This window comes from Morone saxatilis, unplaced genomic scaffold (genome assembly GCF_004916995.1).
Source record: "Morone saxatilis isolate NCDOM2014 unplaced genomic scaffold, NCSU_SB_2.0 Contig23, whole genome shotgun sequence".
NCBI lineage: Eukaryota > Metazoa > Chordata > Actinopteri > Moronidae > Morone > Morone saxatilis.
The window spans coordinates 22,591,091-22,618,026 of NW_023339796.1; the positions used below are offsets into that span (position 1 = coordinate 22,591,091).

The window sequence follows — 26,936 nt, forward strand, 5'->3', positions numbered from 1 at the left end:
TAAGTTATCAGAGGAACAAGCTGAGCTAACGTTAGTAGCAGCTCTGGGACATTGTATGCCGAACAGCATCAGCAAAACACAGATTTTTAAGGTGAAACCACTTTATTCAGTGTTGTACCAGTTTTAATCACTGGGTCCTTTTGTTTTGGAGAGGAGGCCACCTGTGTAGGTAATTCGGCTCCCGGTAGTAACAATGAACACTGAAGGAATCCTCACCGGGAGAAGCTGACTGCAGTGGTGGTGAAAACAACTCTCAGGATCCCACACTACTTCACTACACTTTTGTTATTGTTTGGATGTGAGAGAGACCCCTTAGTGGCAGAAATTACATATTGTAACATTATTTTTATAATTACCACAATCAGGGCTCACAAAGCTGACCACTGACTGATGCAAACATAGCATGCACATCTCTACGAGTGAAAGACAACTGATAGTAGAGCAAGAAAAAATTGCTAAGAAAATAAAATCAGAGTTGTAGTAGAAAGAGGCAAACATGAAAACATGAAAGTTCTCACGTTCTGTTTGAAACTGTGGATGCTCCAAGCTTATAGAAAGGTGTAATGTATTATGTCTCAAATGCTGCATTATTCATTCACACCAAATGTTTCAGATTCTGATCCTTCATCTGGTTTTATGAAACGGCTTCAAAGTTGTGTAGGCACAAAGCTACTATACACACACAACAGTCCTGAAATTGTTTTAACATCAAGAGGATTTCACTCTGTACGAGTATGGCGAGGTTTTTATTTCATGTGAGCCTGTGCTACTTCATGTCCGTATGTGGACACTGTGTTTAATCAGAACTCTTTGGTTGAAAGGGTTCATGAATAGTAAGCAGCTGGCTCCGATGTCCACTAAACCCGTTTAAGACACTCAGTGCCAGACACCTGACAGAAACTTTCACTTCACCCACTGTAAATTCAAATACCTATGTGCAGCTAATAAATTGAGCCAAACCTTCATTAAAAAGTATAATGGAGGTCTTTAATATTTAAATAGAAAAGTTTGCTACCAGAAATCACACTGACTGCATGTGGTTATCAGCCACACTTTGTTTACTCTAATAACTAATGTAATTATTATAAAGTGATTTGAATATCAAAAACTCCAGACTAAAATGTGTTACCGCACAATTTATGTTACATTTACTTTTCTTCACTGAAGTGAATCAAATGGTGAAATATAGGCCTATATTTTTAAGTTTTCTAGCACGCAATAAAATTAAGAAGGCCATGCAACTGCCTATGAAGCTCCCGACCCCCCAGTGAAATACCGCAACATCTACCCAATGAATTGGCCCCAATTTTTTTTGCCCGTCACTCATGGTTCGTGGCAATGATGTCATGGTTTTATTTTGAAATACTCACCTCTACTCTCATGTCAGTAACTTCACTTCCTGGCTTTGTGTGTTTGCCGCCAGTTTTGATTGTCTGCCCCGCTCTTCTTATCCTCCCTTCACCAGTGTATTTAGTCTTTGAGTTTTATTGTCAGTTTGTCAGAATATTGTTCATGTCCTGCTTTCAAGCTTGTTACCTTGCATCAGGTTTCTAGAATTTGTACCTGAACCTGCCCACCCCTCTGCCTTTTTTTAAGATTTAATGATTGATCTGCACCAGCTCTACCTCCATTGTTGGCATTTGGGTCCTACGCTTGTTGTCCTGTGCACACCAGTTTTGACAAATGTATCCTAATGGCTTCGGTGATCGTGTCATATTTCCTCTATCACCACAATGAGGTTGATAGGTTGTGGTTCTGAGGGGAATGTCTTGACTAACTATTGGATGGATTGTGAAGACATTCAACACTGTACACACATTCATCTAGTGCCATCATCAGTTCAGAATTTAAATTTTTTTTTTTCTCAAAAGAAAGTTAGGCGCCAACAAATATACCCGAAAAGCTAATGACATTCCCATCAGCCTCAGCTGTACTTTGTGTTTAATGTCAGTTCTCAAATGTTAGCATGCTAACACACCAAACTAAGATGGTGAATATCAATCACTCAATCAAACTTTATTTGTATAGCACATTTCATTCAGCTTAGTGCCGCTTGAAGTGCTTCACAGACAATAACATGGTACATTATGCTTAAACAGCAGCATTTTAGCACTCTCATTATGAGCGTGTTAGCAGGCTGATGTAGCATTTAGCCCAAAGCACCACTATGCCTAAGTACAGCCTCAAAAAGCCACTCACTGGCTGTAGACTCAGTCTTTATTATATAGTTATATAGGCTATATTCTTATGAGCTGATAATGATGTTGCTAACGATAATGACTCAGAATAGATGGCTGAAATAAAAATGCAAATCTATTGGTTGCCATCACATTAGCATTAAAAATTCTCCCACTCCTACCTCATCCCAAATAACCTAAAATAATCTCCCCCACATCAACTGCATTAATGTTTTTTTGTCTGACAACCTTCATCATTTTAACTTACGCATTTTAGGCTTCACATTTTTCATATTTAAAGTAAAATAATAATAGAAATGTAGCAGGCCAGTAAAATGATGAGAAACTGAAGTCTCAATGCTTTTATGCTATTCCCATCAGTGTAGCATACTGAGTACAGTTGTGACATACAGACAGTATACACATGCATGCATATAGCAATATACTGCATATTCCATGGATGCAATTTTTATTCTGTGGTGTAGAGCAGTTGAGGGGATTTCCTTTAGTTGGTACCAAGGCAGCATCTGTATTTATCTGTGATCCAAGCAAAGCCGGTGAGACTCTACAGCTTTGTGTGCCTTACGGGTGAGACAAATCAAAAACACCTAGCTCTTGAAAAGATGCATTTTCAGAGTATATCAGAAGATAGGAAGTAGCTGAGCAAGCAAAACATATTCCTGCATTTTCCCTCTAACCCCAAACTCCCCTTTATTTATTATTTTTTTTTGTTTCTCTTGCTGTTTTTTTGTTTTAAGTGAAAGCACTCACCTCAACTGTGTTTTTCCCAGCCTTCAGCTCGGCCATCCATTCTCTGGACGGGGCGACGCAGCGGAGCGACTTTGTCTCCATCCTGAGGGAGTTTGGGAACCACTACGTGCAGGAGGCGGTGTACGGCTTCCAGGAGTCCTGTACCATCTGGTACCCCAACAAACAAGTCCAGAGACAGCTGTGGCTGGAGTACCAGGACATTAGCAAAGGTAGGACACACACTCACACCTAGTGAGTGCATCTTTTAAAGAATTATAGTTATAAATGGATAACATTAACAGTAATTATTGGCCTTAGATAAAAGGCTAGGTGAACATGTTTGTCACTGTGTGGGGTGTATGAGAACACAGTTTCATTCCTGCAGTTATTTATATATTCATTGATTGCACAGATTCATAATCTGTCACCCCCACAAAATACATAGAGGCTCATAATGCTGTGCGTGTGTGTTTTGGGGTGGACTGGATTATTGTGTTACAGATTTAAAACTGGCAGGACTTGCTTGCCAGGAGAAAATACTAAAACCTGGCTCTTCTCTTTTCCCCTTATTTTTCTTTTCTCTTTTCGGTTGTACCCTGTTGAAGAGAAATGTTATGTGCTCCCAGGGTGGCAGTCTTTCACAAATGCTCTTGAGGCCCCTTTTTCAACCATCAGTTCTGCACTGTTTGTGGAAGTACCTCTTGTAGATTGTTTTGGTAGATCTTGGTGTTTAGGTTGTAGTGTGGGCACCATAAACCATGCAAACAAACACAATCCAGCACTTGTCATTGCTATGGCTGGGTATTTAACCTCAATACTTTTTAGTATTGTGGAAATGTGTCCGTAAATGACTGAATGCTGGTGTTGGATGATTTTTTTTTCCATGACAAAGCCCATGCCCACCCTCACCCACACAGCACACCTACAAATGTACCTACAAATAAAATAGATGGAATAAAATGTTAGTAGTTTTTACAGACTTTCTGAGCAGATCAGTATTTCATTTAAAGTAAAGAAGCAAAAAAGGTTTAGGATCTTATTGGTTAAATGGATTTCTTTCGCTTCAACTGTGGTGAAACTATTAAATGAAAATGAAATAGGTTTTGCAGAAATAAGTTTGTGCTTTTTTAAGTTAGGGTCGTAAAAAGTATTTTTTGATATCCAAACCTAAACTGAGCTATTTGCACTGCTGCTAGTATGAATAATTTCAAGCAGCCCCTTCTCCACCCAAGTGATCCTTTTAAATACGGTTGAAACTTGAAACTCTGGGACATTATTCTTCATCACAGTTGTGAATACTGCTGCACTAATAGCTCTTAATTAACATACTTTTAATAGCCAGATAGATGATACTTGTTCAATGACCTGTTTCCAAGTAAAAGTTGCTGTAAACACTCGTGCAGCAGCAGTTGTGGTAAATGTAATTTAGTCCGATTCCTCCATGTAAATGACAGCTTCATGTTTTCTTCATTAGAAAGATCAAATTATGTTGGCATGTTGCACCTGTTTGTTGGCTACACTATATGTGTGTGTGTGTGACACACATATACAAACAATATAATGTCACAGTGCTTTTACCTTCTGACAGTGTGCATCATATATAATATTGCATTGCACTATAATAAGCATTGCTCTATTTCAACTAATTACAGTGAACTACACAAGCACCCTCCAGAAGCACTTAATTACATTACATAAATGACCAATCAAAGTAGAAAAATGTCTTTCCTTTTTGCTTTGTTACTCAAAATGTCAGCCATCCATCTTTTCGTCACCTGTTTTTGTTTTCTCAGTAAGTCGCAGCAGAGATAAGTAATAGTCCATCTCTCCCCGCCATTTCACCTCAATGGCTACAAACTGTCCCCCCTCATTTCCTTTGTTTGCCTCGGCCACTTTTCTTCCCTCCCCTTACTTTGTCCAAGGACACCCCTGCTGCGCTGCGCTGTTCACTCCCAGTTACCTCTGCGCTGACAGATGGCATTAGATGACTGAGTTTTCCCACCCTCATGAAAAGTGCATTACTCTTCATTTTCAGGCGCCTCTGACACGCTGCTTGCAGACGCTGCTAAACGATCCACCACAATCAAAGAAATGCCACGCTTTTCTGTTTCAGTTTCTTCTACGTAAACTGTGACTCTTGAGTTTTTTTCCCCCCAATACATGTCGCATCAAGGCAGTTAAAGGTTTTGTTCGGATTGGTGTCAGTGCACTTTTCAACAAGTTTTTTGCAGTCCTCGACCTCATATGGTAGTATTATTGGACATTAGCAGATTTGTACATAAAAATCAGGATCTCTATCCAGTACCACTTTATTTTACATGTCATATAAATTCATATGATTTCCTGGGAAGCAATTTGTAACTAATGCTAAAGAAAATAGTTGGTATACTTTAAATTCCAGTTAATTAACTTATATGTGTGCATCGAAATATTCTCAACTAACTACATTTGAATAAATGCTCAGAACTTTGCCTCTGTTGTTCCTATAGTTACTACCAAATTACATTAGTTTTTTTCTACAGATATTTCTGGGAAATTATAAAACTATGAGATTATAAAAGAAAGCATTGGCAAATTCCCATCACAAATGAACAAAACTTTGTCAGTGTAAATGTCTTACTGTATAGTTATTGTAGTAGTATAGTTGCACTGCTGGATTTGTAAAATGCGACAACACAGTATTGCTACTGCTGTTCATTGTAAGAATCATTTTCATTATAATTTGTATTTATTTACAGCTGCTTCTACTGTTTCATTACTTTTCACATTGTTAGTATAGGAAGCTTATTTTCCTTCAGCCATACATTTCTGTTGTTATTGTCCCCATGTTGAAGCAACAATAAAAACATGGCATTTGGTCCACGTGGGACTGAAAATCGAATTGTCTGAACTGGTGCAAAATCTATCCTGAATCTATTCTTCCTGTCAGATGGAGTGCTGTGATTACGTTGGGCTGTGAGGGTCTGAAATGATTCAATCTACGCGGTTAACTGTTTCAACCTGGCCCAGGACCATCCGTTTCTAGGAAAAGAAATAGATTCCATTGGCAAAAACTTGAAATCAGAGTCATCTTTCTTAATCTCTTCCTGGCTTCTTGGAAACATACTGGCCTTTCGGAGGGAGTAATGAGCTCACAGGAGAGTTTGATGATCCATGTCCTCGCCCTTTGCTCCAAATACAAGATGCGCCCAACTAGAGCCATATTCCATATTCAGTGAGAAGCCGGGCAGATCATTTTCTGCATCTTAGCCACCTGGGGCACAGCTGCTACCAGTAGTTTTAAGGCTTATTTATGTATATGGTTAATAATCATATATCAAAAGGAAACAGATTTAAAGGAAAAATAGCTACTATATGTGGGTCTCCTGTTGCAGAAAACAGAAGTCTGTTGCATTTACCTCATTTGTGTCACTCTAGCAGCTCAAAGCTCTTCATCTGTATGAATTGCAGATATCTGTTTTATACGATTTCATACCAAATCAAATACTGTGTGGACTGCTCGGAAAAACAGCAAACACTTTTGTGAATTCTCATAAAAACAAAATTACATTGTTACCTAAAACAACTGCTCCTCCAGCGTGAATTTTCACTTTAATGCAAAATCAATGAAAAGCATACCAGGAACTGTGATATTTTGTGGCAACTGTGCAACGACTGTGAATTATAACTCAGCAGACCGGAGCTCAGTAGGTGAAAGAGGCACATAGTACGCCACGGTCTGTAAAGTTAATTGAAGACTTACCCCAGTTGTTTCCTAATGACCCAGGAACTTTAAAACAACACACACAGACACACAGATATATGTACACATACACGATAGCAGACTATCATTGCCGTATCAGTCATGTTTGTAGAGACGCGGCCATAGCTCATTAACCGTGGTCAGTCAGTGTGTGAGCGTGTGTGTGTTTGGCCATGTTGCCTTGTCTCGGTGTTTAATAGCACTTTCTTCCCTGCACTAGGTTGTGTTTCCTATTGTCAGGCACATGACCTCAATTACCACGCCAGAGATCAAACATGAACAGCCAGAGAGCCACTGCTGCTCTGTTCAAGTGGCAATGGATTATTCCATTTTTATGTCTTTTCACTCATTGTTTTGGTTTCCAGCTGAGATATAACTAAACAAATACTCTGTGTCTGTGTGTAATAGGAAATAATTATTTATTTATAAATTATTATAATTTATAATACGTAAATGTTGTCTTTACAGCTTGTTCTGCTGCCCCCAGGTGGCCACAAAAACATTTATTGCAGCTTTAAGTGACAGTATTTTGCTGCTGATTTAGGACTACAACCCGATGTCCACTATTTTTTTTTAAGTCATTTAAGATTTTTTTTTTTTGCATTTTCTTTCTGTAGCCATTGCATTTATATTACTACATTTAAAAAAGAGGAGGATAGAATGTACAGACAGGGTGACAATTTCAAGAAAAAAACATGAATGACTCAGAGGATAAATATGAGATAAAAATCATTCCAAGAATCACTGAATGGTTTGAGAATAAAAATGATGATCTTTAGTCACCAGATCTCAGGCGTGGTGTTTCCAGGACTTGTCAAGGATCACCGAAGCTGCACAAGGCTCCACCACATTACTAATCCACGCTATGTTGGTATTTTCTTACATTTTTAACCCATTTGTCCAGTTTTTAAATCGCATAATATTTTAAGTTGTTTATTGAACAAAATGTTCTTCTCCGTACTCCCTCCGAACTTATGTTTCTATACTCATGAGGAGAATCTCACTCGTTTCAACAAAAACTATGTGGGCTGCTCAAAAATGTTTCAAACTGCCTCCAAACTTCTTTAAAAACACTCCTAAGATGGGGATATTACCAAAGGCATCTTAGACTACTTTCAGCCAGAGTAGATGGGAATATGAGTCGCCTTATTTAGATTCCCTTGTCTCATGTTCACTTAGTGAACTGACACACAGAAAATTTGCGGAGACCAGTTTGCTCGAAAACAGCTTCAAAATAATTAGATGCTTTGGAGTTCTGTCAAAACACTCCAACAGCAATTAAAATTTGAATATGCTTCAAAACCACCTAAAGGTGACATTATGGGGCATGTTAAACTGTTAAATGTCAGATCAAATTGAAAATACCATACACAGATGTCTGACACAAGCAAATGTGCATCTGCAGTTAACAGAAAGCAAATAGTGTCACTTTAATCCTATCCTATTGTTTCCTGTATCAGTCTATCTTTCTTTCTCTATCTGCTTATCTGCCTCTATTATTTTTTTTCCTGACTTGGGCTCTCAAACTATCCTCCTTACTTTCTCTCTCAATTAAATCACCATGACCTCCTTCCTCAACCTCAGCGCCCTCCCCTACAGAGTCAGGTGTCAGCTCGCTACCAACCTCCAGCACAGTGTTGCGTGCTGGTATGTGTGTTAAGTGTGATCACCCTGCCAGCAGCCAGGTAAAAATAGGTGCCTTATTTATTCTATTAGTGTCTGTCATTTTAACAAAGCCGCAGCAGAGGAAGTCTCGCTCCGGGGGAAGAGAGCAGAGCAGTGAGGAAGAGCAGAAAAGACATGGGAGAAATAATTTGCAACTGCCCCCTGACCTCCTTGACCCCTCTACACCCTCGCACAGCACACACTCTTCAGATTAGTACCACCTGCCCTGCCTGGTTACCAGCTGGGAGCAACATGCTTCTCCCTATATACATCTTCCTCTTTGCCATTTGTTGTGCATTAGTGGTGCGGTTTATTTTTTGCTAAGATGAAGTCCTTGATGATATGTTCTATGTCCTTCGTTGTGCTGTCTTGCTTCCATTACATTAGAACAAATAAATGATTCTTAGCTTAATTAGATTGATTTGCCATTTCATATCAAGATAACGTTACTGATTACATAGGAAATTCCTCTGTGTAAGATGCACAATAATAAAATAAGTATATACAGATCATAGTACAAATATACCTCTATATACAGTAAAATAAAAACTATGGCTGTCACAATATCATATTTTCACTACACGATTATTGTGGCCAAAAGAATTAATGATAACAATATTATAGCGAATTAAAAAATTATTTAAATTTAAAAAAATTCAAAATATTTGAAACAAATAAATTGTTATCAGCCAAATTCATCATTACCTTTTACTGTGTTTTGTCTCTTTTTTTGCCAAATGAATTACACTCAAAATGCAAGTGTAGGGAAGTACAGAGTCTGTAACCATAATTGTACAAAAGTGTACAAAAATAACAATTACACTGAGTGTGAATCGCAGAACGAGAATGGAAAGAAACAGAAATAAGAGGCACTGGATTATTTGCATGAATTTATTATATCATATTCCTTCTATCACGGTCATTATCATCAGTACCGGTATATCACACACCCCTAATGCATACATAGAATTAACAGAAAATGAAAGTCGAAGGGAGGTACCGAATAAATTCCTATACATTAATGAAAATGCGTGCTACTGTTCCAAAATCAAATGCGTTGATAACACCTGCAGAAAGGTGCAATATGGGCTGAAGATTAAAAAAGAAAAAGAGGTATCAAAAAAAGTGTTACAAAGCACAAGCTTATAGTAGAAATATACCTACATTATTAATTGTAAATGGGAACGAGAACACTAAATGAACTGTGTGAACGGGGTTAAAAGACACATACATGTAAGGGAATAAAAATAGGAGATGCCATGGAATAGTTCCTTCACTTTTCAGTCGATATGGAAGCTGCCATCTTGGTTGCTAGGAGCAGTAAAGGTAATGTTTGTCACATTGACTGAAGCAATATGTTGATTTAAGAATGTCTGTAAATCGACTTACAACAACCTGTACAGCTGCGTTGATCTCATCCACACCAGACACCATTTTTGAGGAACTTTATTTTTTTCCATTCTTCTGGTTTGGTACAGGAAGATGACATCCACATTCTTAATCCCACCAACAAGAGTTGCCATTCCATGAATTTGATTTATCTTCAAGCCCTAGAAAGAATTCATATCAGTACAGCTTTTCCCTGATAGCCGAACAGGATTGGCTCCAGATGAATTTTTAAGAAGAACAGACATCAGTGTGCTATCTGTGCCCACTATGATAACACCGGTGCCCCAGCTGTGTGGAACGTCATGTGGAGCGAGTCCCCTGATGATCAAACAGATATATTACCAGATACATTGTGCGGCAGTCTTCTAGCATGTTACCCTGTTTGTCGAGTGCTCTCAACAAACTGTTCCCATGTCAAGACGGATATAACTCTCCGAAAATGTGAAAGGTTTTCTGACCAGATTCCACATTGTGAGTCTTTAGCCTAAGGCTATGTAGTCCACAATAAATATTCTACATGTTCAGCTCTCATTCTTGGTCTCCAAAGGTCGGTCTTGTACTTTTCTGCCAAGGCTGTACTTTTTAAGTTTTATGTCTTACACCAAAAAATGTCATAGAGTGTTATAGAATTTTTGTGTAGATATATTCTCCCAACATAGTTGCCTGTAACCGTGGGTTATAATTTCCAAAAGAAACAGAGACTTTCTGTAGAGTAGTAAAGCAGGTAAATATTGAAAGCAATTTCTGTTCCATTGTGACTTTTTTTAAATACCTAGTAATGGCAGCCCCTCCACCATGGATGAATAATAGACATTGCACAATATTCACCCTATATACAGCTTCAGCCATGAGGTCTGTCTCCTAAAGAAATTATTCATTGGGCCTCATGCAGCAACAGTCTCTTAAATTTCTCTTCTTTTTTTTTTCTCTAATATAAGAGAAGAGAACTCCAGATTCACCAAACATTCTTAACCACCCAAATCTGCTCTTACCAAGGTGTGCTGAATGATGAAACCCACTTGATCTTAAACTGGAGACATGTGACTGTGTGTTATTAGGAGCAGTAACTCCCCTAAATGCTATATAAGGGCAGGTGGTGTGACATGTGCAAATACTCTCGCACATGGCCAAGAATTGGAGAGATGCCACCGATAGATGGATGGATGGATTTTATTTTCCACAAATATAAAACCTGTTTCTTTGCATTGGACAAACAATGTGTGGACTGTGAAAACAAGATGCTTTGTTCTTATCTTGGTAAGAGTGATCTCGATCACTCGTAAAATTTTCTCTTACCCAACAGAAGAGCAAAACTAAGAAAACATTGGTGAATTGCAGAAATCAATGGGTACAAACAAAATAAGAAAAGATCATGGATATGGACAAAAATAAGAGGAAATCTGTTTATCTGTATATCTTTTCTTGCATGAGGCCAATTGTGTAGGCGCCTGTTCTAAAAAATACAGTATTCTTACATTGCAATTAATTGGTAATCGTTTTTTTAATACTGCATATTCTGACAGGCTGCCTGCCACAATACTAAGCCGTAGCAGATATACACCAGGGAATTTAATTCCAGTATGACTGTAATTATCACTTAATATAATACAATAACAAAAGAGGTCAGAAAACTTGTCTCATAACAGAAACAGGATATTTCTGTAATGAGTTCAATAATCACCGAATACAATAACGAGACCTCTCATCTGCAGAAGCAATATATCCAGTGATGTTTTAATAGAGTTCTTATCAGATCATTACTGATGAAATAAATAACCACACATGAGTGTTAAATTCTCTGTAGCTGAAATGAAACCTATTAGACTTATACACAGTGTTGGCTTTGTAAATAAATGGTAACACCGGTGACTTTACAGAACTTCTCTCTTGGCAACACTCAGGTTGTACAAAGCTAACAAAAGTTTTAAAGGTTTTTTTCTTTCTTTATTGTTTAAGTGCTAGGCTGTACATATCATTGTATCATATTAAACGTGCTACCAGGAGTTTTTTAACTGGCTAAGAAACGTCTCAATTTAATACTGATGCTGCTATATGACCTACATAAGCACACAAGACCATCAGAAGATTGGCTAATTTCTATCTGTAGTTCATGCCTGCCACGGAGTCAATCAACACAAAATAAAAGTTCTTTGCTGCTGCTTTAAATTTTTTATTGTGTTTAATGTCTCTATAGAGTGAATAGGATGATCAGTTAAAAAGGTTGATACTCTGTGACATTGGTTTCCAGGTTGTGGTTCAGGACCCCCACTAGGGGTCACCAAAGCTTCATATTGAGTCGTGAGGCCTTCTTCATTTTAAGGCATGTTAAAAAAAACTAAAGAATATACACAGTAGGCCTGTATCTCAGCATTTGATTAACTTCTGTGAAGAAAAGTAAACGTAAAGTAAATTGTCCAAAACGACCAAGGACCAAGGACACGAAAACAATGAATTTGTCAAAAAAGAAGCCTATTAAATCTGTTTGATTGCTAGGAAAGTATAAAAAAATGCATAATACAGACAGAAAATTGTATAAAAAGTTCCCTAAACGGGAAATAATCTCAAACTCCTTGCAGTTACTATGTTTTGTTCTGAGTTTAATACAATATGAAACATCAATGAAATATGTTACTTAGTCAGGGGTGGTCAGTTTATTAAATGATAGAAAAGGGGTCCCTTAAGGAAAAAGGTTGGGAACCACTGCGTGGTATGGTAATATAGTATCATACTACATGATTTGGATTGGTATTGTCTTGGCCTAACAGCTGCTGGATGTTGTTGATACCAGTGCTTTATACAATGTGCTGGACTGCTGTGTTGCTGCTGATTTTGTCTTGGTTTGGTGATGCTCACTTACAGACTGTGTTTTCATAACCGGCTGTATTATTAAATCAATCACTGTCAGTGTAGCTCTTCCTAAACTAATAATTGTGATATAGTTGTTAATACAAACATCACACATTAGAATATGCAATACTGTTGTCCTAAGTGACTTTTAATAAGGTTAGACTTGAAGTTTAGAGCATCTGCACTATTTATAAGTGATATGCACATGTACTACACAGGAAGGGAAGAGGAAGGGCAGATTGGCTCATCTAATGCTCTATGGCAACACTCTTAGAGTTCTGAACGAGTGACCATTAAATATGAAAAATATGATAAACTTTGATAATAAGGTTATTAGTTATTATTATATTATTATTATTGTTAGGTACCAGTTATTTTAGAGAGCTGGGTTGGAAAAACTGTTTTTGATGGTACAGAGGTCTGCAGAAAATTGTTAGAAAGGCTTGTTAGAAAAAGGCTTAGATAGTGATTTTTTCTTCTTTTTTTCTGGGAATGAGCATTTTCTAAATCATAAACACCAAATTGCTAAATCAGGATTTTTAAGATTTTGTTTTTGATTCTTGTCTTTTTTCTTTTTCTTTTCAGTTTTTTACACTGATGAGTTTTTCTCCAGAGCACTGTCAGCTTACTGTAACAAGAAGAAGGTCTGGCTACATGAGATTAGAAATATAAAAGCAAAAGAAGTGGGTACTTAAGCAATGAGCAATCCTGCCAGCAGGACAAGATATAGCCAGCATGACTACAAAGAAAAAAGCCCCTCCCACAGAGAGTTAATGTTCAGGAAAAAACAGTAAATCGTGACAGTTTCATCAAAATATATAGCCATTATTTTATTGTTGTTTTTTACTCTCTTATTAGATAATGATTTATACAATGCAAGTATGGCTCTGTGACACCAATGTGTTTTTTTTACCAGTCTATGGGAACATTTGAGAGCCTCTGCTTCATATCTTTTTTTTCCTGACCTCTTTTTCTCCCTTCTGCCAAATTTACTGTAGTTGTGAGAGACAGATGAGGCCAAGGAGTGACAGTAAAGCATGAGTCCAGTCAATCCTTGAGGGGGGAAAAAACAATGAGTGTGGAAGGCAGAGTAGAAGGTGAAAGAGGTGAGGAAAAGGTTAAAGTCATAAGACAAAAGTCATTAGACAAAAAATGGACAGAAGAGCTGGATTAAGAAAGCTTCCCAAAAAATGAAGTGTCTGGTGAGACAATAATAAGGGAATAGGAGCAAAAAAAGAAGATGACAGCAGAGGAGGTGAGAGGAGCAGATTATCAACAGTAAAGAATGCCTATATGACAAGGAAGAGGAGGAGGAGGAACAGTGTAGATGTTGTGGAGGGGAGGTGAACAGTGGAGCAGCTGTGATATGGAGGCAGCAGAAAGGATTTGAGGAGGTGTGGGTGGAGGTGTTGGAGGAGATGTCGTGCTTTTGCGAGGAGGAGGCAGGGTGATAAATGTCTCCTGCTCGTTCAATTACTAGACAATTACAGACGGACGTGGAGCAGATGTCTGCTAACTCAAAAACGTCTTTTCTGCGAGTGTGCGTCGCGTGCATTTTCAACTATCTTTTGCTTGCACGTGTGGATCTGTTTGTGGACTTGTTTATGCGTGCATGTATCGTTTGTAATTGTGAGCCTGTGTGTGTGTGCCATTCTGCTGCAGAAGGATAGAAGAGACTCTCATCCAACTCGTCAAGTCTAACGAAGTGGAACTGCTCCAGCAGCTAAAGTTGAAGTTGGAGATGAGAAACAGATTGTCCAGCCGCTCTGCCACAAAACTGTTTGATATCGAGCCTCGTCAGCACATTCACAGACAACTCGCCTCACTAGATCAGACAGAGCCAAAGAGTCTATCAGTTTACATGCAACAGGATTACAGAAATCACATTACCACAGGATTATCTGGAAATAAAGACAGACAAAGAAACATGCTACTGGTGCTAAGAAGTCACTAATCAAATTTCAGAGATGCTGGCAGCAGTCTGTGGTGTCTGTAAGAAATTAAAAAATAAGTTTAAATGTCTTTCCTGTTCTTGTTTAGAAAGCTGAAATCTGATCATTATGGCATGCTTTTCAATATTAAAGAATAAGCTGATTATACTGACACAACATGATGATACTTGAAATTGTAATACCGTCTCCTATAACATACAGTGTGTTTACTTATTTGCGTTGTCAAACCAGGAAGTGTGATGTTCTAACAAAAGGCATAGAGGAGACATCAGGACAGAGGAGGGGAGTACAAAGTGCAGTTTGTACTGCTCAGATTTCGCTTCAATATATTGCAATACATCACCTCTTTTAAATCTAATTTTAGGAAAACTGTGATAGTATAAACAACTCAAAACCAAATGCATAAAACTTTAGTCAAAAAAGTTTACTTGGTATGTTAAGGTTTACATTTGTATTTATCACATTCCCTCTGACATCCAACATCATAGCCCAACGTTTTGAGTGTTGGAGTTTAAAAGATAGATTACAACACTGCTATCTAGCAGTCTGGGGATTTATTTCACTACATTTATCTGACAGCTGTCGTTACTAGTTACTTTTCATATTAAGAATTAACATAAAAGTATGTGACCTACAACTACTAGGTCATTAAGAGTTTTCCCTCAATAATAATATAATAATACCCCCTAATTATTTCTTATTGATAGTAAGTAAGGAAGTTGTTGTGCATGAATTATGATCTGATAATGCCATGCTCAGAATGGTCATTGTAAGGTGTTGGTTCCACAAGCACCTCTTCTCTCCTTAATAACATTAATAATATATTTGATTACTTATGTAACCAAACAGAACTACAAGGTGTTGGGTGGGGTGGGCGCCCAAATAACTCTAAATTAAGTCGTTCTTACTCAGAATATGTTTCCCATAGTAATGCTTTATAATGACTAATAGTCAGTATGCTACTAACATGCAATAGGCAGTTAGTTAATGGTGAATATGTGTACCTTAATAGAAAGTGTTTCCAGGACTTGTATAAGGCAAAGCATGAGTGTAAGATATTTTTATCCAGCACCACATTCAGACTCATAGCTTCTCAGCTTGCATGTTTCTACTTTCTTGACTCTTTATGGTATCTACACTTGTAATACATACTCAGTGTGTCAGTAATTTCATTTTTTTTTTTCAATTTATAATTATGCTTATCATGCAAGCAAGATGTGATTTTCTGAAGTATCGATAAATATGTCACTGTAAGGCATATATATAGTGTAAAACTAATAAGAAAGAAATTAATCACACTTGTTCCGTTATAGAAGTTCCTCAAAGCAATCATTTTTTAAAGTTACAGAAAATGACTTAATGGACAAATCAACCCTTTTTTGTCTGTATTCATATTGTTTAGACAAATGCAACAAACAGTATGTAATATTTATATGAAAGTGTTTCACTGGTTCTGGCAATGGTCACTGTATCCATGAACAACATATCTTATTAAAAGAAGTAAGCATAAGTATATAACTACAATTAAGCAAACATAACTTAATCCTCCAAAATATAAAAAATGTATTTGCTGAAGTAATAACTTTTGTGCAGTATTTTACGTATTGGTGATTTAATTGCAGTTTGTTATGTTGACTATTTTTCTTCTAAGTTGACTTTATATCATTAAAAAAATGTAAGTCCCAAAGCCCTAAAATTCATTAGCTACCATTTTGATAGTTGATTCATTGTAAATTCTTTTTTTTATCATGTCAGCTGTTTTGAGTGGAAGAAAAGTGAGTAAATTCAATTGAAATGGTAACATTTGAATAAAAAATATGCATTAAACGTAGTCTTACTTTATTCAGAACACATTTTTAATAACTTTGTAGCAATGCTGAATATGGGTGTAATATACTTAATTTGCCCAAGTTACCTTAATAAAAAAATATTTCTTAAATTGCTTGCTTAAATTGTTGGAGGTAATACATTTAAACAGTTAAACGCAATAGGTTTTCTCAAACAATTTGAGTTGAACTAACTCATTTGGTTTTACAGTGTATATTTGACTTTTTTAAGAGTCGACCAACCATCAAATTAATATCTTGAGTTAGACTTGCAGCCAAAACTTGCATCAGCTCCTCATTAAACGCTACAGTCAGATTGTGAAATCCACATAGTGCAGATCTGTAAACCAGTGTGGATAGTTATCCCATATGCCTGCATGCTCACACAGAGACGCTCACGTACATTCCCTCACCATGCAGAGACACAAAAAAGGAGGACAGGCAGCCTTAAATCTGCTATCTACCAAACAGCTGTGAGTCTTTTTCCTTGCTCAGCAAAACAGCCAATTTAGACAGGTTTATTTCATCAAAAGTGGAAGCCTAACAGATATCATAGGGAATGAATAGTCTGTCTGAGTCAGCTTAGTGTTTGATAACTGGGGGCTTTTCTAAGTTTTAAAGGAAAGCATAGGGTGGATAGGGAGTTGCTTACTGCTACTGTATGGATGCAGTATTTAAGGGCCAAACGTGTCATTTTCACAGCTCTCCATAGACTCTAATAATGTCTAAAAAACATCTACATCTAGTATACTGAAAGCTATAATGTGTTACTATGTCATATATAGTTAGTACAAAGTGGATGCACTATCATACAGTAAAAGAGGTTTAATGGTACACAAAATTCACAGCTGTGTTTTCAGAGAAATGGACCAGAGATTAATTAGATTCAATTTATTTTCATTCATATATATCTGAAAAACTATAGTACTCAAATGTGCATGTGTAATGGTATTTTTGGACAGGGTTTTTATTTTATTTTATATAATGTATTTACTCAGTCGCTTTATTATACTCATATCTTGCACATTAAAGCATTCAAAGTGAGAACATTTTCACCAGAATAATGATGACTCAAATCCTCAAACCCTTTCTGACAAGGACTTCTTGTGCAACTCTGCCTCCTTAAAATAACATCTACTGCTAATTTTTCACAATTATGTTATTCAGCAATGTAAGGCCACCCAGGCTATGTTTTTTAGTAGCAGAATGTTGCAACTTGCACAATTTTGTTTCTGAACATCCCCTTAAAAGTATTTCACTTGTTTTCCGAAAAGATCTGTATTTGCAAAGCAATATCGGCTTAAACTTTTATGGTTATGTTTCGGCACTCGCATCATTGCATAATGTTAGGGAGAGGTTGTGCTCTCAGTTAAATATTGACAATGACTTGAAGCATGAGATCTAATGTGTTTAATTTATTAACTTTTAACCGATCTTTGCCATACCTCAACAAAAATCTAACCACACGCAAGACTCAAAATGCAAACCCCAGCCTCCAGGTATCACTGCATTGTTTACACCAACCATCCACACTGACACATCCACATGACTTCTATGCATTATACTTACTTTTCTAATAACACTTATACATACTTAAAAGGCTTATTTTTTGACAAACTCAGAGTCAAGACTCTGTGAATATAGCATACGTTCAGGTCTTCACCGTGCCAGTTAAGTCCTTGTGACCCCCTGTGAAGCTTTAGCAACCCATGGTGGGGTTCGGGACTCCCATGTTGGGAACCAGTGAAGTAGAAGAATGTAGCACTTTGTTTTCTTGGAAAAACACACCCACTGAACGTAATTCTGGCAAGAGTTTCCCTCAAAATGTAACTAGTAGGATATCACCGTCAAAGGTTTGTTGGCTTTTTTTGAAGTAATGTTGTCATAGCACAGCGAGCCTCTTAGCAAGTAGTTTTAGTGCCCAACTCTAACTAAACCTGGGTGGTGGCAGATCAGAGAAGAGTCATGTTAATCTTTGTTGTAACAATCACATATGATGTGGTCCAGCTGAAAGGGGCGTCAAATCAGGAAACACTCCTCTGGGTCGTTTCTAAACAACTCTGTATTGATAGTGCTAGCATTATGTATATATAGTGCATGGCAGTAAAAATAGACACGTTTTACACATTATATAGTTCTGTCAGCAACATGCAGAATTAGTTTTACAGCATTTGCAATGTCGCAGTCAGGATATTAAAAGGAAAGTGGAAATATCTGAAATGTACTTATTGATGCAATGGTGCTAGTTGCTCGCAGCTATGTTTTAATTTAATACGTTTAATTTAGTTTTTACAATTGATGTTAATTTTAATTACAGGTAACATTTAAAATGGTACCTGCAGCATTTTAATAACTTTCCTAATAATTGTGTATATTCACTTTAATATTGAATATTGAATTTGAAACATAGTGAACTGGCATTTTTTGTTACAAGAGCACACACACTTTGCTTTCCTGAAACTCAAGCAAATTACCCAGTGAGACAAAGCCCCGACATCCCTTCACCTTCACCTCTTATCTGAAATACACTACTCACTGAAGTACAGGCAGCACGCCAGTTGTGATTCATTATGTATTGTAGCCCTCCTTGTGTTGTTCAGTATTTTCTAATCATACCCCGCGCGATCTGTTTCAGTCTAGCCACTCCAACATCCACTCTTCTCCACAGAAATTTAATTCCACTCTCAGCCAGTCAAGGTCGTCCCACAGATGAAATTTAAACATTTTATTCTCCTTGGCGGGAACGCGTTGAGGAGGAGATGGAGGAGCAGAGACGCAGCCGGCCTGGCATCACCATCACTCTCCCTCCTTTCAGCACTTTCTCTCTCTCACTTATTGTTATTATTCTTGGTTTTGCTCTTGCCAGTAAAGGAGCATTTTGACCCATTTACTTTCTTTTCTTTTCCAAGGACTGAGCTTTTTGTTAGTTCTTTTCTTCTTTCTTCATGTTCCAATCTTTATTCCCTCCCTCTTTAAGTCTCGCCTGCAGGGAATTCTCTGTTAAACGTTCTTCACACTCCTGCATTTTTCTATCATCTTTTTTGTGCCTGCTCCTATCTTTTTTCTCTTCATTTCTGTTGGTCATGACAGATTAGACAGCAGATATGCAGGGAAAGATTTTTGTGTTTACACCTGAGCTGTGTTGCTTTCCTGGGGGCGGAGCACTAAACTTTCTATAATACATCTAATGCAATTTAGTTTAGAAAATATATTTTAATGAATGCTCTTTTGAAATTGAAGTATAGACCAGACTATATATTAGAAATCACTCCATTAACTTTCATTGTTATGCAGATGATACGCAGTTATATCTATCGATCAAGCCCGATGAAATTAATCAATTATCTAAATTACAACATAGTCTTAAGGACATAAAATCCTGGGATGAGCTGCCAATTTTTCTTGATGTTAAACTTACGTAATATCTACAAAAATCAGACACATCCTCATCACAGACATTTGATGCAGAAAAACTAATTTCCATGCATTTGTTACTTCTAGGCTGGATTACTGCAACTCCTTACTATTCAGGCTGCCCAAATAAGTCCATTAAGACGCTCCAATTAATTCAAAACGGCTGCAGCACAAGTACTGGACAGGGAAACTAGGAAAAGGAAGATCGGCATCCTCTTCCTGTACTTGCTTCTCTGCACTGGCTTCCCTTTTTAAACTTAGATAGAATTTATAAAAATCCTCCTCCCTCCACCTATTAAAGGCTCTTCATGGTCAGCCCCTTCATATCTCAAAGCAGCTCATAGTACCCTATTTACCCCTCTAGAACACTGCATTCTCTGGAATGCAGGTTACTTGTGGTTCCTATAGTCTCTAACAGTAGAACAGGAGCCAGAGGCCTTCAGTTACAAGCTCCTCCTCCTGTGGAACCCAGCTTCCAGTTTTGGTTCAGGGAGGTCGACACCGTCCTCTCCGTTTAAAGAGTAGGCTTAAGAACGTTCCTCTTGGGGATAAAGCTTATAGTTAGGGCTGGATCAGGTGAGTCCTGAACCATCCCTCAGTTTATGCTGCTATAGGCCTAGACTTATCGGGGGGGATTTCCATTTGGTGCCACTGAGCTCCCTCTCTCCCCTCTCTCTCTCTTTCTGGCACTCATTTCATGTCCCATTAAATGCATGTTACTAACTTCACTTCTTCCCCGGAGTTCTTTTGCTGCTTTTTCTCGTCTCGCAGGTTCTCATGAATCCTGGTGGAGCATCCTGCCATGGTCCTGTTTGGACTGGCCATTGCTAATTATCAATGTATATTATTGTCGTTACTATTATTATTATTATTAAGTATTATTATTGCTACAGTTGCGTTGTTGCTGTTGTCCTGCATCGCTGTCCCCATCATTGCTGCTGTCGTCCTACGGTCAATCTCTTCTCTCTGCTCACCCCAACTGGTCAAGGCAGATGACCCCCCACCTTGAGTCTGAAAGGGGCTGTCCGAGGTTTCTTGGCCTGTTAAAGTTTTTCCTTGCCCCCGTCGCCAAGTGCTTGCTCATGGTGGTACTGTTGGGTCTCTGTAATTGTTAAAAGGAGTTCGGTCTAGACCTGCTCTATTTGAAAAGTGTCCTGAGATAACTTCTTTTATGAAGTGGCGCTATACAAATAAAATTTAATTGAATCGAATTGAATATACTGAATCTGTTGATTGCCATGCCAGTGACTCCCAAAATGACACGTGACCATTCCCAAAACGTAATATATGACCATTGGAGTGTAACTGAACAGGGATACGGTTATTGGATCTTTTTCACCACGTTGTTAAGATTGTGAAGCGGTTGCAGTTTGTATGAGTTTAGGCACCAGCACTACTTGGTAAGGTATAGGAAAAAGTCATGGTTTGGATTAAAATAAGTATGTTAGTTACATAACTTAAGTTACATACGTATAAAGGTGTTCGTTTTCCCAGGAGAGTGAGGGAAATGTCAATTCATCAGAATCTGAAAACACCTGTGTGAGGCCTTTAAACCACATGAAAAAATCTAACCAATATTAGCACAATTCATCATATACAACAGAACAATTTATCAAATGAAACACCATTGAAAGAGTTTACATTTAAAGTTTAGAGTAACATTATGTAAATTAAGTCTATCCCACTGACCAGCAACTACCTAATTGTTTGACTTTGTTCCAAAGCTTCTGACTAAAGTCATACATCTGCCTTTTGGTTCATTGTTTGCTTAAAATAGCTGTCTACTGCGGCTGGAAATTAGGTCAATGAGTGGAGAATAAATCAAACAGCAAATGTCTCATAAAACCAAAAGAATTGGATAAACCAGGCTCAATGCTTGCAAAGCTGTAGGATTGTCAGTATGAGCAACCCCTATCACAGAGTTTTAGGACAATGTGACTAAAACACTGGGGTCAAAATGAAAATTTCATCATGGTTAAAAACAGCTGAAGATTAAAACATTGAAAGTGTGACTGTAACCTTGACCGAGAGTTCTTCATTGATGCAGCGCCTGGTGTCACATTGCTTCTTCTTTGGAGATGTGCTGATACGTAAAAAAGGAAAGTTTTAAATAAAGCCTGTCCCTGACAGACATAATGAAATAATGGTGCAGGTAATATACTTCACTATGTAGTCTACACACATATACATGTACATATACAACTTCACATAATCACACATTTCTATCATATTTAAGTAGATACACATAGACAAATCCACAGTGCCTTAGCATTCTTGCATATTGAATATTTAATATTAAATCCCCGCTGTCTGGACTTACCTCTGTACTGAATTAAACTCTTTGTCTATTGCTCTGCTCCAACCCCACAGTCCCACTCCCCATCCAATCAGTCAACCCAATTTTCTCAACCACCAGCTTCCTCCAGGACAATCCGGTGTGTTGACACTGATGAGCGAACAGGCCATTTGTCCCGTGCAACATATGCTCCTCTGAGCTCCAAACTGCAGTATTTATGACTTCTTTTCCCATTTATAAACCCCTCGCTTAGTTGTGTATGGTTTGGGTAGAAAATGTGGTTTCTTTAATAAGCAGAGGAAAAACAAACCCTGTGGTGTTTTCTCTGCTTTTGTCCGATCACAGCTGGAAACAGGTAACTCTAACCTGAATGGCTGTTCATGAAGTTCACTTCTTTTATTTAGGAACAAGAAAACTTCACCATTTAATTAGCTTTCCTGTTTTTTTTCTAATCATTTTGAAAAGTAAATGTATTTAGCGGATTTATGATGAGAAACAGCAGTCTTATCATAGAATTGCCGTTTTCTATAAATACCATTAATTTCACAGTGGATTTATAGTTTGTTGGACCCAGTCTTCTCTTACTTTCATTAACTAGGGATTAGGCAAACCCTGTCTGTGTTCTGTGCTGGGTAGTATGCCCGTTCATTTATGATAGTGTGTGTGTGTGTGTGTGTGCACTTTGAAGGCATTTTCTCAACTTACAGAATCTAGCTGGTCTATGATTTAATGAGGACGTGTGACGGAAATATCTTTCCCATAGAGAGACAGAAAGCGGGAAGGAAAAAGAGAGATAGCTATATCAAGGACAGTTGGATAAATAACTGTAAAGTCAGCTGGGACGCCTTAGTGGTAAATCCATCGCCGTCCCCAGTGTCTTCGCAAATGTCTAAAAGCAGCAGCTTTGCCAGTTTTGTAATCTGCTGCCTAACTTCAGTCCATTTTAATTTGCAATCAAGGCACATTATTGAGCGGCGTTTGTTTTCATGTTGCAAATGCTTCCCTCTCTGCATGGGATTTGTGTGCATCTGCGCACAAGTGAACCTTGGTAATATCATTGCTTTGTGTAATTCACACTATAATGATGATCACATATCAGAAGCAAACCCCCACAACTAATGCATGACATGTTCTCCTTGCAGTACAGAAGGATTATTGGAACAAGACTATGTTACTTTTAAAAGAAGGAATAAGACATTATTCCGGTTACAAAAGAAAAGTTCAAACCATGAGCAATAAAACACACCCTTGCTCAATTTAATTCACTTAGAGTTTTTGCTGTTACAGCCGTATTTGGTCTGGTAACATCAAGGGCGTAGTTTTGCTTTCAGAAGTGGGGGGTCAAGGTGAAAAACAAAATAAAAATAGATAAATTCACAAAGTTAAATACAAAAATATTTGTGAAAAGGGCTTCAATGGCCGCTACGAAAGCTAACATTAATCCTTGGTGACAAATGCGCCTACCCACTAAAAGTAGTTGTTTTTGCCATTGACAGGCTCAGATTGTTATTCTGAGCGTCTGACAACATTACGGAAAGGATCTCTGAGGAAACAGACCTTTATCCAGAAACAGCCATAATATTGCTTGCTATACTCAAAAGACAATGGTAATTTTACCTTGCATATCATCATAGCCCCATTCACATGGATAGAAGCTAAATAAAACTCACCAAAAGAGTCTTTGTTCATCTTTCCACTGTTCCAGTAATCACCAGCTCTGCTTTAGTCGAAATGAATCCTTAATTCACTGGCATAGATGATTAAAAACAGCAGTGTCATTGGCTCTACTCAGCTGCACACAGAGCAGACCGGTTATGGAAACAAACCACAGAGAGGCTGTGATACCAACACAGGCAGAGGGAGTGTGTCATTCACTGGTCAGACACCATGACCCTACTATATCTTTAAATAGCATAGTTGATTGCTGTCATATTTATGTTATAAATCTCATTTATAACCTTTTAACCGTATTTACATGAATATTTAAGGTCAGCGTTGTGTCAGTTTGGCGGTAACAGACTGCAAAACACAGGAAGAGCCATCTACATAGACATTAGCTTTTAGCTAACGTGTCCTTATCTTTAAACAAGAACATACTGTATGTCCTGTAACTTTGTTTGTGGAATGTCAGTTTGCAGGCAAGTTTCGAGCACCAGTTTGCATTGTACTGCATCTCTGTGCCCCTTTTAGCTCATATGTCAATCAAACGCAGACAGCAGCACCCACTCAGAAGCTGTTTTGTAAAAGTCACTTTGGCATGCTTTGTGACGAGAAATGTTTGACTAATTGTGATTTCAGATGGGCTTTAAAGTTCATAACTGTATGCCACCCTTGTTCCCACAAACTGTGTGCCAAGTGACAAATTAAAGGGAAGTGGATTTCACAAAGCAAATGGGCAGATAGCTGGGTAACAATGTGTGACACCAGTTTAGTTTCATTTTCACTTCAAAAAAAAGATAAAGTGCCCATATGATATTCAAAAGCGTGTAGATTGAATGTATGCAAGGCAAACAACAATGATGCCAACTTATACAGTGCACTGTCAAAAACTCATTTAGTTTCTCCCGTTAAAGGTCAGATAAAAATTTAAAAATACAATAAAAACAAATACAAAGGGAACATGATTTTAAAAAGCAAAGTTTGAAGTGTTTGCTTTCTTTTCAAAATACAGAAAACCTTAAAACTAAGACCTTACTTTTAACATTTATGTAACAAGCTTCAAAAATAACCCACTGCTGCAGATATAAATACAGCAAATGTGAAATCCCTTTACACTATATTATACACACAAATGTCAGCAGATGGAAGCACTTTAGAGAATAAACCCGGCTTTCCAAACACTTCGATACCAAGATTCCCCGGATAGATAAACATAAGAGCTGAAATGAAATTCATCAGATTTATTATTATACTTAATTTGGCAAAGAACTTTGCAAGTGTTTACACTGCAGACAACATATACAGTATGATTTATTGATTTAAAATTGCCATATAATGGAAAAACATATTTCTGCATGGCGTTATCGGCAGTTAAAGCAATTTGCATCAAGCTGCGGTTTAACTAGTTTAAGTATTCTGTCTTCTTTTCTCTCTTAGCACGCAGCATGTATGAGGAACCTGACCTGCTGTTCAACACATTCACCACTTTATGCTTTAAACCCGGCAGTGATTAAACACAAGACCTCACATACACAGTGAAACACAGACAAATTGGCAACTGGAATTAATTAGACAGTGTTCCACATTCTGCATGTAGATTGGAGGTGTTGCTCGGCAGAAAGGTTGCCAGGAGAAGCTCGCTTCTGACTTGTTTGAATCCTGCATCCTGTGTGTGTGTGTGTGTGTGTGTAAACATGACTGTCAAAATGAGTTTGAGCAAGTTGGTTAACCAGTGGAGCTGTTTAGTGATTAACAAGACTGGTTCTGGGAAGCACCTAGTTATAATACAGAGAACTCAAAGTGAATACAATACAATTAGTGAAATATTTCCTTGTGAACTATTGCATAAACAGACATTATTTATGCTGATTCATCAACTGTCACACTTTAAATGTATTACAACATCATCTCACAGGCTTTTCAATCCATTTTGCATAATATAATTAGATTTTCGCAACCATTTTCATAATCAGCATACTCAGTGTGTGTCATAGTTGAAAATATTGCCAAGTCAGGGCTCTGTGCACCCGTTCCTGCCATACAGCACATCTTGTCGGGCCCTGTGCTTAAGCTCCAATCCGTCATTTTATTTCAGTCTTTCAACCACAGTTGAAAAATGAAGTTATTTAGTTCCAGCCTTTAAGTGTCAGAATTGCACCCTGCAGTTGATCATTTTAAATGCATCAAAGGTAGTGCCAGTATTGAATTTCAGGTCAGATCAAAGCACTGGTCAAGTGTTTGTCAGTTTGAATATGTGAAAATGATGTAAAGATATTGATCAAATATATTGATTCTGATAGCTTTTGAAGCGCAGTTCAGAATTCCAGACAATTTCTGTGCCTACAGAAATACCTGATATTTATGCAAAGAAAGGTTTACACAAATACCAAGACCTACAAGAAGATGATATAGATATTTCAGTTCTGCTGGGTTTTTTTTTTTGCAGAGGTTTGTGATATCTCTGAAGGTCATTTTTGTGTGGGAAGTCCTTTATCTGTAAAACAGGTGCCAATATGTGTAGGTATAATGAAAAGGAAGCTATGGTGGGGAGGTGAAATTTTATTTAGCTTGTTTTCAATATAAAAACATAATTGGCGCAGTAAGTTGTGCTGAAAGAGTTCAAACCAAAAGGTGTACCGAGTTCCATCTGTGTGGTCATTAAACCCGAACATGAACACTGTTTGTTTAATGAGTCAGTAATGAGCAGTCTTTTTATTTGCCTTCTTGCATTTTACTTAACTTTTACATATAATCTCAAATAAGAGTTTAATCATTGTTTTTCTTAGTACAGTTTCAAACGTTATTTTGCTTCATGAGTATTTTTATCAGCTGCAGTCGTATAAGCAGTTTTATATGCTGCAGTCGTGACTTGATGGATCTGTCTATTGCTCTACTACTTTGGTTTCAAAATATTACGACATATTGGATGGACTGCCATTAAATTTAGTTCATACATTGTAGCATGGATGAATTCTAATAACTTGTCACCCAAATCATACATTTTACACCATCTGGTCAAAATCTCAATTCGTCTACTACTTAGTGGAAATTCAAGATGCGATTGCCCCAATTCAAAATATTGAATTTGGACGGATTATGAACTTAGGATGCATTGTTTCTAACATGGATAGGTTAAATATATATATATATATATATATATATATATATAAATAATATATTTTTTTTAGGAAAGGTAATCAATAATTGTATATATATAAA

The 26,936-nt window shown here is 37.5% G+C and overlaps 1 protein-coding gene across 1 annotated transcript in view; it reads left to right on the plus strand.

Annotated features, from left to right (window-relative positions):
• Positions 1-26,936, plus strand: part of astn1 (astrotactin 1) — a 374,129-nt gene that overhangs the window by 218,798 nt on the left and 128,395 nt on the right. The window contains exon 17 of the mRNA XM_035669982.1: positions 2,969-3,157. Within this exon, the coding sequence (XP_035525875.1) occupies positions 2,969-3,157 (189 nt within the window). The remainder of the gene's footprint in view (positions 1-2,968; positions 3,158-26,936) is intronic.